Source organism: Pseudopodoces humilis, chromosome 2 (assembly GCF_049639895.1).
Source record: "Pseudopodoces humilis isolate 2021_Gansu_Grassland_sample_001 chromosome 2, ASM4963989v1, whole genome shotgun sequence".
NCBI lineage: Eukaryota > Metazoa > Chordata > Aves > Passeriformes > Paridae > Pseudopodoces > Pseudopodoces humilis.
The window spans coordinates 92,969,032-92,983,598 of record NC_142201.1 but is presented as its reverse complement, the minus strand read 5'-3'; the positions used below and the strand labels follow the sequence as shown (position 1 = coordinate 92,983,598).

The 14,567-nt window shown below is 44.5% G+C and overlaps 1 protein-coding gene across 3 annotated transcripts; it reads left to right on the top strand.

The window, feature by feature from the left end:
- The first annotated feature begins 260 nt into the window (after positions 1–260).
- Positions 261–13,493, top strand: QTRT2 (queuine tRNA-ribosyltransferase accessory subunit 2). 3 transcript variants are annotated; one of them, XM_005523913.2, is made up of 8 exons: positions 261–457; positions 1,440–1,495; positions 2,758–2,834; positions 5,462–5,671; positions 6,618–6,817; positions 9,337–9,488; positions 10,984–11,101; positions 12,160–13,493. In XM_005523913.2, the coding sequence occupies exons 1-8, from the start codon at positions 261–263 to the stop codon at positions 12,419–12,421; spliced, it is 1,272 nt and encodes a 423-aa protein (XP_005523970.1). In that variant the 3' UTR covers positions 12,422–13,493. The 3 variants fall into 3 exon arrangements, with proteins under 3 accessions (XP_005523970.1, XP_014108779.1, XP_014108778.1); XM_014253304.2 differs by having other exon boundaries at positions 428–508; XM_014253303.2 differs by lacking the exon at positions 261–457 and adding an exon at positions 1,328–1,346.
- Positions 13,494–14,567: the final 1,074 nt, after the last annotated feature.

The following is a 14,567-nucleotide window of genomic DNA, read 5'->3' as shown; positions in this document are numbered from 1 at the left end:
GGGCCGCGCTCCCCCCGCCGTGCCCCGTTACCTGCGGGAGGCGCTGCCCGCGCTGCAGCCCCGGCCGCCGCCCCGGGGGGGCCGCGGCCGCGCCGGGCACCGCCCCCCCCCCCCCGCCTCTCTCGGCCATGGCAACGGAAGGGCGGTGCCTGCCCGCCGGCGCCCGCTGATGACGCCCGGCGCGGGGAAGGGGCGGCCCCGTTCTCCGCCTTCTCCGCGTCCTCGTTCCCCGCGTCCCTCGGCGGCGCCGCGGGCCGAGGATGAGGCTGACGCTGCTCGGTGCGGGCGGCGGGCGGCTGGGCTCGCTGGCGGGGCTGGGCCGCGGCGGGGCCGGCGCGCTGGCGCTGCCCGGCTGCCTGCTGTACACGCGGGGCGGCGCGGCGCCGCACCTCACCCACGACACGCTGCGGGAGGTGCGCGGCGTGCCCGGCGTGGCGCACATCGCCCTGCCCGCCCTGTGAGTACCCGCTTCCCCGTCCGAGGGAGGTGCAGGGGCGGGGTAGGACAGGTGAGGGGAAGGGAGCTGGAGGGCTGCGTGATTTTTAGCGTGTTTAGGCCAAACCCATCGTGGTGACTTCGCCGTCATTTTCCTGAGGTGGGCAGCAGGGCGAGGGGGGTGATTCTGCCCCTCTGCTTTACTGACACCCCACCGAGAGTGCTTCATCCAGCTCTGGAGCCCGCAATATAAGAAAGATGTGGGGTTGTTGGATCAGGTCCTTTGGAGCGCCACAAAGATGCTCGGAGGGCCGGAGGATCATTCATGTAACAACAGGCAGAGAGATACAGGGGTGTTCAGCCTAGAAAAGAGAAGGCTCCAGGAAGACCTTTTACCAGCCTTCTGGTACCTACAGGGGGATTATAGGACAGATGGGGACAGATTTTTATCGGAGCCTGTTGTGGTAGGATAAGAAGTAATGGGTTTAAACTGTAAGAGTGTATCTCTTGTAATGAGGGTGGTGAAACACTGGACCAGGTTGCCCAGAGCGGTGTTAGGTACCCCATACCTGAAAACATTTAAGGTAAAACTGGAGCAGCAACTAACTCTCAAAACTAGTTAAGTTGCAACTGGAAGGAAAGATTAACATGGTAAAGCTTGTGCAGTTGTTGAATGATGTGAACACATTAGTAATGCTCTCCAAAAAGTCACAGTCTAGCTTCATGCTCTCCATCAACTCAGTGGGCCCTGGTCAGTGCAGGTAAAAGCTTTACTTTATTGCCACAGAATTATGAGTGCCCCAGGTAGTGAGCTGTGATTCTTGACCTCTGTGACTCTGGCATTCCACATCTATCCCTGCTTCACTGCCTGACAGCTGGATGGCAAATACCAGTTCAGTGTAAAAAAATGTGTAAGTGTGGGAAAAAAAGCCTTAGTTATGAAACCACCAAACTCTTTAGGCAGTTGTCTGCTTAGTTAATGTGTTCCTATATCTGAATTGCAGGGCAGAAATGCATGACGTTCTGGAAGAGTATAAAGAAGGAGCTGCAAAATTTATGGGTAAAGTACAAGTATTTGCTTGTATATCTGAGACATTATGCAGGTCGATCCCACTAGAGCATGTTCAGGCAGTACAGTAGGCAGAAAGATGTAAGCTTTGCACATTTAGGGATTTTCTCACTCAGAGTGGTAGTAGGGAAGACTTGAAATAGTATGTTGTCACTAGTATAGCCAAAAATCTTTCAATCAGGCTACAAAGTGATGATGTGTCTGTAATTCCTATAATTTACAGACAGTTCTTTGTGTATAGAATCTAGCACATTTTGCCAGAAAAAAACCCAAAAAAACCACGAGTTGCCAAAGCTTGTTTTATTTGTTCTAGGTTTTTAAAAAGCACATAGAAATTTGGGACATGCATTTCATTATATATAAAATAATTGTGGTTTGGCTTTCCAAAGGAAGTTTGCATCCAACTTTCAATAAACTTTACCTGTTTAGAGCAATTTACTCCTTTAAGAAAAATTGAAAAATGCATTTGTCTAGAACTTCCTGGAGGCTTTATCTGTTTCAGTGGCTATCTCTGAAGAGAAGGCTGTATGTCACTGAGACATACTGTCTAGCTTTCTGACATTTGAAACCTCCAGTCCAGCAGGGATGATAAATTTCTCATTTGTGTAGTTGATATGTCCTCTCACTCTCTTCCTGTTCCGTTCTGTGAGGGTGGTGAGCCTCTTGAGCAAGTGGCCCAAAGAACTTGTGGGTGCCCCATCCCTGGAAATGTTCAAGGGCAGGTTGGATCAGGCTTTGAGCAACTTGGTCTTAGTGGAAGGTGTCCCTACCCATGAGGCATGATCTCTAAGGTTCCTCCCAACCCAAACCATTCCATGATTCTACTTTGTCGTTCCTTAAAAGTCCTAGGCTTGGGATTGTTGCTAGTTTGGATTGTGTCAAGTGTATCAGTCATCAGTTGAATGGTCAAGTGAGTCAACTGTTGGGTCTAGAGAATTTTAGTAGGTGGAGTATTAATCAAGAAGAAACATAAATAAATCCCAGAGCATCTATGCAGGCTGCAGAACCAAAGGGTGTTGTTTCATGGTTTCTCCTGCTGCTGCACTCTTCTCCAGCTAGTTAGCAAAGCTGGGGAAGAAGTCTGCCTTCTTTGGTGCTGAGAGATAGATGAACAATATTTTCTTCATCAGAATGGATGTACTTGTGTGGGGGACAATACCCTTTTCCCTTTTGCAGATCTGCAGGCCACATCTTTGTGTTAGCTTTGCTTTGGTTCATGAAACTCTGCTCTGGATCTGTCTCTCTGTTTTCAGGTATGCCAGATGCTGTGCTCTACTGCTCCCTTCATGACCCAGTCACTCCGTGCCCCTCTGGCTACAATAGTAACAAGGTACAGTAACTCTAAAAACTTGAAAGGGTCCTCTTAAAGTTCCCAAAAGAAATCTGCCAGTCCTCCTTTCATCTCTGTGGGTATGCTCAGACAGCTACAAGATTAGCAAAATAAATCCTTGCACAAAGAGGATTGTCATTTATTTACATGCTCATACCTCCAACTAAATGAAGCTGTACATGTTCTTACTTGGTAGCATGTTCCCTGAATGGTTCCTGAGCAGTTAAGTAGCAATTCAGGTAGAAAGGAGAGCTCTGGACTACCATGCTATTGTGGTTTAAATGGCAGTAAAAGAAAATACCTGTGTTTTGGCATATTTGCTATACAAGCTTATGCTCATGCCACTGATAAACAGTAAATCTGAACCCCTGTGTGTGTATTTACACACAGCCTACTACAGGCCCATGAAGGGAAAGGACATCAGAATTTTTGCAGGAGGGTGTCTCAGCAATCCAGGAGTTCGCTGGTTCCACCCCACAGGCACACTGCCTGTGCAATCCACACACTGCCTGCTGCCTGACACAGCTCTGTGCTGGAGCTCCTGGCACCTGCTCAGATACAGTCAGTCCCAAGGCCTGTTTGGGTATGGCCACTTTTGGTGGAAGGTCACTGAGTGACAGAGGATAGCTCCTGCCATACAGCTGTCAGCGTATATTCCTTGCTGCTGGGATCCAGGCTGAGTCCGTCTCTCTGCAGGGAAGGGATTACTTTGTCCCACTGTTGTGCAGCTTTGAGGTGAAAGCAGCAATCTAAGCATGGGTGTTGGGAATTTGATTCAGGCTTTTTCGGGTTTCTTAAATAAGCTGGTGAAGACATTTGTCACCTTGTTGTAAGGCTTTCTGCGGCTAGATCTGTGCTGACAAATACTTTTGAAAGCAGTGGGACAGAAAGCTCTGTTCCAGAAAGCCTAGCACTGGCTGGATTTAAATAATCACAGGATAATGCTCAGCTCTCTAAGCTGCATGGCTGTTTTGTTTATTAAAGCAGCTTTTTTCCTCTCGAGAACAGAATGAAGGTAACTAGATGTGATAACACTCTGCCCTTTGGCTCAGACAACTCTGACTTTCCTCTGCCTGCTTTCATCAGCTGTTCTTGATGCCCTCACAATAAGAGGCAGCAGGTACTGTCTGAACAACACGCTGCTGCAGAGCAACACACAGCTGCTGTGTTTCAGTTACTCTGTAGATGCAAATTTTGCAACTCCTTTTGGAGTTGCTCTTTTTACCAGTTGGAAATTTGCAAAAAAATTTATTGCTTTGGAGACTTCTGGTTTTATTTAAATTTAGCGAAATTGGCTGATAAGGCCAGAAGTAATCAGAATGGATAGATGGACAGCAGGCACGTGGCATACTTGTGCAATCCTTTTGGGTCTTTGTGGAGACCAGACCAAAAAAAAAAAAAAAATGCTTCTGCTTGTATTTTTTGCATCTGCTGATGAAATTCAATTTGCAAATTAGTATGCATGAGAACTGCACTGCTTAATCTGTCTGTCTGGCATAGGCTAGGAGAATGTGTTTAAACCCTCAGGCCCCAAAAAGTGCCCATAACACTCCAAGCTATATACTGTTTCTGATGGCTGAAAACCCTTTCTCATTTAAAAAAGCATGAACAGAATTGTAGATGAAAAGAGCTGACTTCCAAAGGGCTTGAGCCCTTTACTTAACCTGCTTGAATACCCCTGTAAAGTTTTGGAGCAGCAGTTTCACAAGCCTGACAATAATACAATCAAAGTGATGGCCAAGCTGCACTCACAGGTTAATTACAGATTCTGCAAAATAGGCTAAAATGTGAACATTTTGTGAATCTGAATGTTTAGTGAATTGAATGGTGACATCTGCTAGCCTGGAGGTGTTCAGGTAAGATAACCTCTCTGTCCATGTGCTTTTGTCTTGCTTTAAATTCTTTTGAGGGTATCACAGAGTAAAAATGGAAGATTGGGTCCCATGTGTGCTGGCAGGATGGGAAAAGACAGAGAAGATTGTGTGTGAAATCTTAATGAGCATGTTGTCTCAGTTTGGATATTTCAGTGCTTTCTAGAGTTGCTGGATTTGGGACTTAAAATAACATTAGGTTCTAAGATTGAGTGCTTAACTAGTTTTGTCTTCTTCCCAGTCTGTATGGTTTATATAAACACATACATTCACATGTATTCTATGAGCTAAGTACTCAGAAGAGGAAGTAGTTTCTTGGGTTTGCATTTTGTACAGAAAATTAGCAACTTGTATTTGCCATTGCAGCCTTTGCTGCTTTTTATAACCTTCTGCTTACTAGACAACAAATTAGGTGGGAAGTCAAGGTTTTTTTGGGTTTTTTTTTTCCCAATTCTGCCACTAATTTGTGTGATGAGAGGCCAGCAGCTCTATGTCAGATTTTTAAACGTGGAGAAGTCAGTGTTGAGTGGAATGGTTTCACCAAAGAGTGTCTTAGAAATTCCAGTTCAGTCATTTATCTCCTTTCATTCATTGTGCCAAGTGCAGCTGATTATTTGAGCCCTGCTCCAGGGGAACTTATCTAATGAGCTATCATTCCAGTATCTGGTGTTTCACCAGAGCAATTCCTTCTCTCCTTTCACCCTTAAAATCTGCTGTCCTTTGCAACTGCTGTTCATCCCTGTTCTTCCTGTACAGGCGGTCTCCCTGTGGGGAAGCTCAGGGCGCATGGAACTGACAGCTTCCAAGTTCATGGACATCCAGCGGGCCATCCAGCCAGACTGGTTCCAGTGCATCTCTGATGGAGACACCATTTCTGGGGAAGCTGGCAGAAAAAGAGCCAAGAAGTCTGTGGATAGGTCTCTTTCCTTCTTGGATATATGCCTTCAACTGCAAGAAAAATCACCGGTAAGGTCCCCAAGGTACTGAGGGAGTATCACTGCATGTGTTTCTTGGTCTGTGCTGCATCCTGGAGCAGCCCCAGGATGGGATTTAGTAGGGAATTGTGTCACATATGTGCATCAGAGAATGCCCAGCTTACAGTCCGGAGTTAGGTATAACCAGTAGCACAATGAGTTTTCCTTCCTTCTTTTAGTAAATTGTCTCCTGCACCAGGATCACCCCTCATCTCTACTAGTTGAGGAGAGCTACATTTTAGGATTTTTCTTTCCGCTTTTGCGTTGTGATGCGTTTCTTTCACTTACCTTATTATTAGATGTACAGGCAAAGTGGGATCTTCTTACTCAAATTGAGAAAACCCAGCTTTTTGCTCTGAAGTCCTCTTCGTTCCAAGTGAGGGAGGATTTGATAGAATTAGTCAGTGCTATTCTTTATTTCTTCCAGCAGCTTTGAAACTTCCCTGCCTTTTAATGAAAGGAGACGTACTATCTGAGTCTGCTCTACAAGGGAAAACAGGTGACAGGAGTTGGTGTTTGTATCTCCTGAAAGGGAATTCCCTGTGACATCTGGTGTCTGACCAGACAGGATAATGGTACCTGCTTTGTATTTTGCACCAACATATCTATTGTTGAGACCCCATCCATAAAAAGTCATGTACAGCGATGGTGTGTGGTTACTGCCTTCTGCAGGGAGGTGGGAAGAGTGGCATCAAAATTCTCAGTGAGTTAGTGTCAAGGCAAGGAGTAGAATCTTGTCATTGCTAGTCCCATTTCTTACACATGGACTTCACAGTGTTGTGTGGGGAATAGTCTTACATGAGATGAAACCCCATGGTTCTGCCAAGTTTCTGAGAATGTGGGGCTTAAGTAGCAGACATCTGAAGCCTCAGCTGTAAGATGTCTTTCATGTCTTTGGCAGAGCATGCTCTAACACTTGCAGCTTTATCCTGGGACAGGAACTACAAGGAAGTGTAATGTTTGGGGCAATTGAAGGTGGAGAGGTCTTGGAAGAGAGGCTCAGATCAGCCAGGGAGACTGCCAAGCGGCCTGTCGGTGGCTTTCTGCTCGATGGCTTCCAGGGAAGTGCCATGGCCAAGGAAACCAAGTTGAAACTGATAGCTTCTGTCACAGCAGAGCTGCCAGAGGATAAACCAAGGTAAGTTGTGTGGGCAACACCCCAAGAAATCCATCTGTCCTATTATGAGAAGCATCTACAGGCTGTTGTGCAGTTTCCCTGTAGGAAATAATCGCTGTATTGCACAGCTCTGTGTGTGCCAGGCTGCATAAATTTTACCATTGTCAGACTGCAGTCTTCAACACTTGTTTCAGTTTTTGGCTGCAACTGGCACCAGGCTTTGCTCATGGTGTGGGTTTGAGGAAGAGTGTTTAGGAAGAGTTACAGGTAGGATATTCAGGGTTACTTGCATTTGGTCTTGGAGGCCATGGCTTACTTGAAGTTCAGCTCAAACAAAAACATTGTTATCAAGATATTTAGCAGGGATTTCTCCCCAGTAAAACTGTCATATTTCCAGTTCTCTCTGGCCTGAACTGGCAGATGGCAGAGAGGGGTGCTGGCAGAACCAACCAGTGCTTCCTACACGACCTTAGTAGCCAGCTCTGTCCTAGTACCTGAAGTACCGAGCCTGTGCACTACCCGGGTTTGGTATAGGCTAGCCCAGAACATTGGTATTCTCTTCTTGGACAGTGTGGGGGTTATTGCATATCTGAGTTGTTGTGCCCATCAGACCCATGCTGAGGACTGGACAGGAGTGGTAGCTTTCTTGATCCTTATAACTGACTAGCAGTAACTAAAGACTTCTTGAAAATGTGTGCTAATATTTGCTAATGGTTCATAAGTATAGAGGGGTTTTTTTATTGGCTTGAGCTTGCTGGATTGCTCTTACCAGAGCAACTGCTACAGAAATAATATGGTTGCTTTTTTCATCATTTCCTGAAGAGAATGACTGAGGCCCCATTGTGTTCCTGCTTCCCTTTGCTAACAGAGCATTGCTCTGACCTAATGGTGTTTAAAAGGAAATTAAATGCAAGATCACTGTGTCTGGTATTGCAGCTTTTTCTTGCTTAGTGGTGCCTGGGGTTTGAATTTTCCTGACAATTAGGAGCCTTGCTGTGTTGTTGCTATCCTGTCTGGTTGAGCTACTTAAAAGATCCCCGGGGAGCATTAGAGTCCAATCTGCTCAGCTAACCTCAGTGGCTACCAGTGCATCTGCCTCATCTATCAAATAGTTTACTTGTCTTGTTAAGACAAGTGTTTCTGAACTCTTGATAGGAAGAGAGCTGGTTAGCCCCTGGGGGTCTTGGAAGTACCTCAAGTGAATTTCAGACAGTCCTTGTTCCTGAATCACCCTTGCCATTCTGGCTGGAGAAGCTGTTTACCAGCTCTGTTCTAACCCAGCATGAAATTCTCTAGAAGACAAACACTTTCTGTGCTTCACTCAAGAAGTGGCTGCTTTTTGTGTGATGGTAAAATGATCTTATGAATGTACTCTTTATGAAGAGTCCTTTCATGTACCTAAAGGGGCTGAAGTCTCTTGATAAAATTAGTTTTCCTTTCCAATAGTATAGAAACCCTTGCAAGAACAAATGTTTGTCCTTACCTTGCAGAGATGAGTTTCAGCAAAGCTTTGATCATATATGCAGAGCTACTGTTTTGACTTTTGCATATAATTTTCTCCCTGTCATGGGAACCTGAAACATAAAACACTCATGCTGTAAAGTTCTCCTATCCTTATTCTGTGCTCATCAATTTAATTGGAGTACTTAGAAAAGTGACTAAAAATGGCACCTTGTGACTTCATTTATCAGCCCCTGTGTATTTTCCTAATTATCTGTTTAGCTCATTGCCCTACATTAACTTCTACTGCTTTCAGCCCAGCCATGCACCTGCAGGAGAGCAGGCACTGCTGTACTCTCTTACTCTTCACCCACCCTTGGTGAAGCTGCCAACTAAATTTGTCTGCCAGCAGGATCTCTATTACCATTGATGGCAATCCAGCCAGGCTCTTCCTGGCTCTTAATGCCATGTCTCAGGAGATGTTACAGCCCGCGTTTTTGGGTAAATCATTTGAGCAGGTAGAGTGTAAAGAGAAGGGAAAACTGAAGCAAGGAGGTTTTCTCTTTCTAGTGACAGTTTTCATTAGTGCATTCTCCCCCAGGCAGTTTTCCAGGTGCAGTAGGATGTGTCTGTCACCTGAAGGACTTGTATCTTTGACCAGCTATCTCCTGCTCTCTAGACCATCTTCTAAACAGCTAACAAACAAAAGGGTCCATGTGTCTGGTAGTTCACTGGGGCACAAGCATGGTTAAGGAAAATACCTGTTCTGTGGCACAGATGTTATGAATCTTGTTGTATTTACGTGTATGCGAAAGAAATCACGTACAAATCACTTCAAACACAATGAACAGAATGGGGTTTTTCCACAGTAAATGAGGGATTATTGCTATCTTCCAAAGGGCACATAATGAAAAGCCTGTTATGTACTGGGTAGGTTGGAGGTGGGGAAGTGGAAGCACATGGTGTTCTGAGTGATGACTCTTAGCAGTTGCAGAGATAAGCTACATGTGCTGCACATGACCTGGAGGTCCTTTCCTTCAGGCACCTGCTTGCTTCTACTCAGAATATTGTAGATTCGTCTTCCTGTGTGTCTCCTACAGAATCATTCATGGTGTAGGCAAACCAGATGAGGTGCTTGAGTGCATTGAAAGAGGAGTGGACATTTTTGAGAGCTTCTTTCCCTTCCAAGTGACGGAGCGAGGCTGTGCCTTGGTTTTCAGTTACGACTGCCACCCAGATCCTGAAGCAACAGGTAGGCTTCTTGGTGGTTGTTACAGTTTTTACATTTTATATTGTGGTAAGCATAATTCATAGTTGGGAGGAATCTGTATCTGAGGGCTTTGTTCCTGAAATAAGTAAGTGCAGTGACCACTGGAAAAACTGGGATTCCACTACCACGTGTTATTGAAGGTGGGGTGCTTTGGTGTGAAATCTGTTGAGTAAAACTTGAGGCCTCTGAATGTCTCATTAACCAAAATGTGATGATTAAACATTTCTTAAACACCTCCTGAATAGAGGGGTTTTAGTTTAAAACAATAGACAAATTTTCTGTTACCATTAGCAGTAAAGGCTGGACCTATTAAGCTATCTCTAGAATTAAATTAATATGTGTCTGTTGTAGTAATATGTTTTTGAAGTTCTTTTTCTGGCTGTCAGAAATTTCCCATTTATTTGGGCAGTTTTCCTCTCTATCCTTGCATTCATAGGTTTATATCAAAACCAAAATGCTCTGTTCATAACTGATTACACTGTGAGATGGGAATGTGTATCACCCATTAAAGCACCTATCAAATGTCTTTCAAGCAGCTGTTTTGTTTTGGCCTATTAAATGTTTTTAATACAGGGGAACATCTTACATTTTTTTCTCTTGGGTATAACTGAGTGGCTTTTCATGCCTAGATAATTCAGAGCCAGCTGAATGGAACAGAACATCTTGTTTCTTTGTGCTTGCTGCTATTTTTTTAACCCTTTTCTCTGTTTGTTGTTCTTTATCTTGTCTTTATTCTTAAATTATAAGGCTTTAATAAGGGTAATGGCAGTGGTTTTGCCCTGTGTCCGTTTTAAAACACAGTAGGCATGGATTATGCAAACAGTGATATTGGTATTTCCAGATACATCTCCTTCTCCTTAAGAACAAACTTAAAAATGCAAACCTATAAAATCATGGGATGGTTCTTTATTTTTCAGATAGATGCTGAAAAGGCAGGTGTGGAACTTACCTCTTATGAATTAGTGCTACCAGCCTCTTTTGATTCCAGGGTTTGTTTTTTTTTAAAAAAAAACAAGAGGCATCTAAATCCCTGAGTGATCACAGCATGGAAGGTAGAATGACTGAATGCAGATGAGTTGTCTGTCTACTCTAACAAAATCTCAATAAAATCCATTTGTTCAGGTGATTGCATTCTATTCAGCATGCAGTTCAGACAAAATACTTTTGACAATTTATAAAGAGTTCAGCCCAGTAGAGCAGCAAAAAGTTATACTGTTGTTTCAGCTCTTACTTTTGATTAGTTTTAGTTGATTAGTTTCACTTGTCTCTTGCTGTTTTGATCCTCTAAAAGTGTATTTGTGTTAACTAACCTACAGCAATTAAAGTAAAATATCTGCTTTCTAGAAGAAAGAGGCTGAAACTTGCAGCAGGAATTTTCAGTTGGCAAGAAAGTAGCAGAAATATCTACTCTAATATTGCTACCCTTGCTCTGCCCTTGCCCTCTGTTCTAAGGCTGTTGTCTTTCTAATTTAATCAGTTTTAACACAAAATGGGACCCAGGACCTGGAGAAGAATGGTGCTCAAGAAGACCAGGAGGATGTCTCCAAAGCTGACCCAGAAATGACACCATTTGAGATATCTCTGAAGGATAAAAAGTATGTGAGTTTGTGAGGAGGGTACCTGCAGCTTTATGACTAAATACGATGCTTTGTCCTCTGTATTTATTTGCAACTGGTCAGCAGCTGAATGAGAGACTTCATAAAACATGAAGTTGTTGAAAAAAGTACTTCTGGACACTGAGTGTAGAGAGTTGGACAAGCATTCTAGCTTGTTACCAGGCAACAGCCTATCTCTGAAAGCGCTGTCCTTTGCCTGACCTAGAACCAGGGGTTTTCTGATCATTTATCCAGCAAACGTTCTGTGGTCATAATTATGTCTCAGCTGAAAGACCATAGGTTCACAGAGGTGGTCTGGGAATCACTTTGGTCTTCCACATCTAACTTTGGTCATCTTGAGATACTAGATTTTATTTAAACTGTGGAGACCCTCTACTCTCTTGACTCAGTTTGGGCAGCTGCAGAACAGTTCTGCCATTTCTGGACACTTCACAAAAACTTTGGCCATTGTTACGACTTGTCCTTCCTTCTTTTTGTTACAGGTACTTCCAGGCTGTCTTGAGTAGACAATTGTGTTGCTTTGCTCTCTCAGTGAAATGGTGCATCTCACAGTAGAGCAGAATACTGTTTTGTGAATAGGGGGATTAGTAAATCTGTGGTTTTGGTGACTTTCTCCTTTATAAACTGTGTGATAGCTGTCTTGCACTGCAGCTTTTCTGCCAGGGAAGACACAGAGGAGGCCTCTCTCTGCTGTTAGCTCTGATGTAGTCAGAGTTATTCTGACTTAAATGTATAGCCTCTTGGCTCTGAAGTGAGTTCTGGCATGAGGAGGCCTGGGGCTTTCAGCAGCCATGGTCCCACACCATGGCAGGGTGTGGGAGCTACATGATCTTTAAGGTCCCTTCCAACCCAAACCATCTCTGATACCTGAAGTCCTTTGTGCCAGTGGTGCTGGTCTGAGCTGTCAGGAAATCTGGATTAAGGACCTCAGGGCTTTAATGCTCAGGTCCCTGCAAAAGGCCAGGTACAGGGGTACTTTTTATTGCTTGGATGGGTCTTCTTTGCTCTGATGTTACCCAACGTTGCTTCTTCCTTAGATACCACGATGATTTTGGCCCTTTGCTGGAAGGATGCAGCTGTTACTGCTGTCAGAGGCACACTCGTGCCTACGTCCATCACCTCCTGGTGACCAACGAGCTGCTGGCCGGTGTCCTGCTCATGATGCACAACTTCCAACACTACTTTGGTTTCTTCAGTGCCATTCAGGATGCCTTAAGGGACAGCAAACTGGATCAACTCAAGGAGCTTGTCTTCAGGCAGGCGCTGCAAGGCCCAGCAAATGCAACGCTGAGTCAGTGAGCTCAGAGAGGACAGAGGAGGTTGCAGGGTGCATCCTCATCCAGTGGGACTGTATCACCTGGACCTGTCACCAGTAAAATGCCTTTTTTCCTTCCTGGAGGGACCTGAAGGAGACATTTGAAGAAGATCTCACTTCCTGGTGGGGAAGGACAATCTTGTTCAAACGTCTCTTTTGGTTAATTGGCATGGTGCATTCTTGGTGGATGGAAGAGCCTGGACAGTTCACCAGTAAGACCAGTATGGTTAAGTTTGTTTTCAGATACTCACTCTTGGTTTCCCATGTGCAAGGACAGGGTAATTGAACTTGCGATTGAGGATAAAGCAGGGCATATACTTAAAATTAATCCATCTGCCTGGAGACTCAGCAGCTGCTTGGGACTCTTGTTCCATACCCGACAATAATTATTGTTTTAGCAAAACCTAGTGGTTTCCTAAGTCTCTTACCATGTATCTCCTTGAGGTGAGAAATCCCACCTCAGTCTTACACACTGTCCTTGTAGCCACTGCCAGCATCTGTGTCCTTGGAAAGAACTGTCTGGAAGTGCTGCTGTGTCCAGTGGCACAAGGGACTGTGTGTACTCCTCTCTCAGGCCAGCTGCAGTGCAGAATGTTCTCTGGGCCTGGAAGAAGTCTGCCACCTCATCATGGCCTTGAACACCCCTACTTCTTGAGTCCCATTCAGTGGTATTTAGAGCCAGAGAGGAAAGAAAGTGTTTAATCCATGTCCTGCTGTAGAGGTTTGATTTTTTTTTTAACTCTTTTTCCAGATTTAACTCCTGTGTTAGCACATGGGTGACAATGTCTGTACCATTCTTTCTGGCCACCCTAGCACTGGTCACAGAGCAGGCTACACAAATGTCACTGTAAGATGGAGCTGTGGAAGGGAAGTGTCATAGGAAGGGACTTTTAGAAAACATTCTGGTGGGTCCTTGTTTTAAAATTACTTGCTTACGTCACATTCCTCTTACTCAGATGGTTTTGTTGCTTTTTTTTTACTGCCCCTTTCTGTGGAATCATGGATGTAATCATTTTATATTACAAAGCAGCAATAAAATAAATTTATTATTTGTTACACTGGCTCTTCAGTGTGTGACAGAGGTGTTGTACCAGAGAGTTTGAACTCAAGGTGTCTCCTGAAAGCTTGACCTTGCAGCCTGATGGAAGACATTGTCTAGGAGTAGGATTCTGTCATGGAGCAGGTTTCTGAGTAATTTGCTTCAAAAGAATGTCGTAATAGCCTTGGAAGTGTTGAAGACAGCTGCCTGTTCCTCTCCTCATAAGAACTCTACTACCTTAATTAAGCTTGAAAAAATGCTACACTTAATGGCCTTAAAGCCATTAAGGATTAATCTGTAGTTTGCTCTTCACAATTTCTGAAATGCTTTAAGATTTTAATACCTCCCATCAGAATGGCTTTACCATAGAGTACAAGGGGTTTTTAGTTTCCTTGTCTCTTTGTGCAACTACACAAGGTTGTCATAGTCCTTTTTACCATTCCAGTCTTATTCACTGTTTCACCAACTACACTTCTGTTCCACAGGACCCTAAAGAAATGGTGCAAATACTGCTCTAGTGTTGTCTTCAAAAAGATTACAGAGTATGATTCAGCCATTGAAATGACATAAAATACAGAATTACTGTCCTCCAAGTAGTACTTTGTGGTTGTTAAAATTGATGCAGCACTGGGAAACTTGGAGATGGTGTCCTGGGTATAGAGGGTGAGGTAGAAGATCAACTGACTTAAAGGGCAGGAATTCTAAAGGAACAAAAATGGTTTATGCTTCTTTCAAGAGGAATGCAGTGGTAGTGCAGGGGACCTTGCAATGCTCCTTTCTGCAGTGCCTGTTTCGACAATGTTGCAAGTGCCTGTGCAAAAGCTATTGGGAGGGGACAGGTTTTGAAACTTCTCATTCACGGACACTCCTGTATCCACATACTGAATCACCGAAGTGCCCGAGTCAGCCCAGCGCTGGGGCACCGTGGAACTTGTGTCCAACAGGTCAGCCAGGGATGCTCTGTGATGACACAGAGGACAAGGGGTGCTGGTGCTTGTGTCCTCCTCACATTTCCTGCATGCTTCTTAGCTTGGTGACCTTACTGCTAGTTTTGGAAGTGCCATTTTTATACCTTTTGGGGGCTACTTGTG

Coding starts and splice junctions, on each gene's coding strand:
- QTRT2 (XM_005523913.2), top strand. CDS start 261: ATGAGGCTGACGCTGCTCGGTGCGGGCGGCGGGCGGCTGGGCTCGCTG. Junction 458..1,439: donor CACATCGCCCTGCCCGCCCT/GTGAGTACCCGC, acceptor TCTGAATTGCAG/GGCAGAAATGCATGACGTTC. Junction 2,835..5,461: donor CTGGCTACAATAGTAACAAG/GTACAGTAACTC, acceptor CTTCCTGTACAG/GCGGTCTCCCTGTGGGGAAG.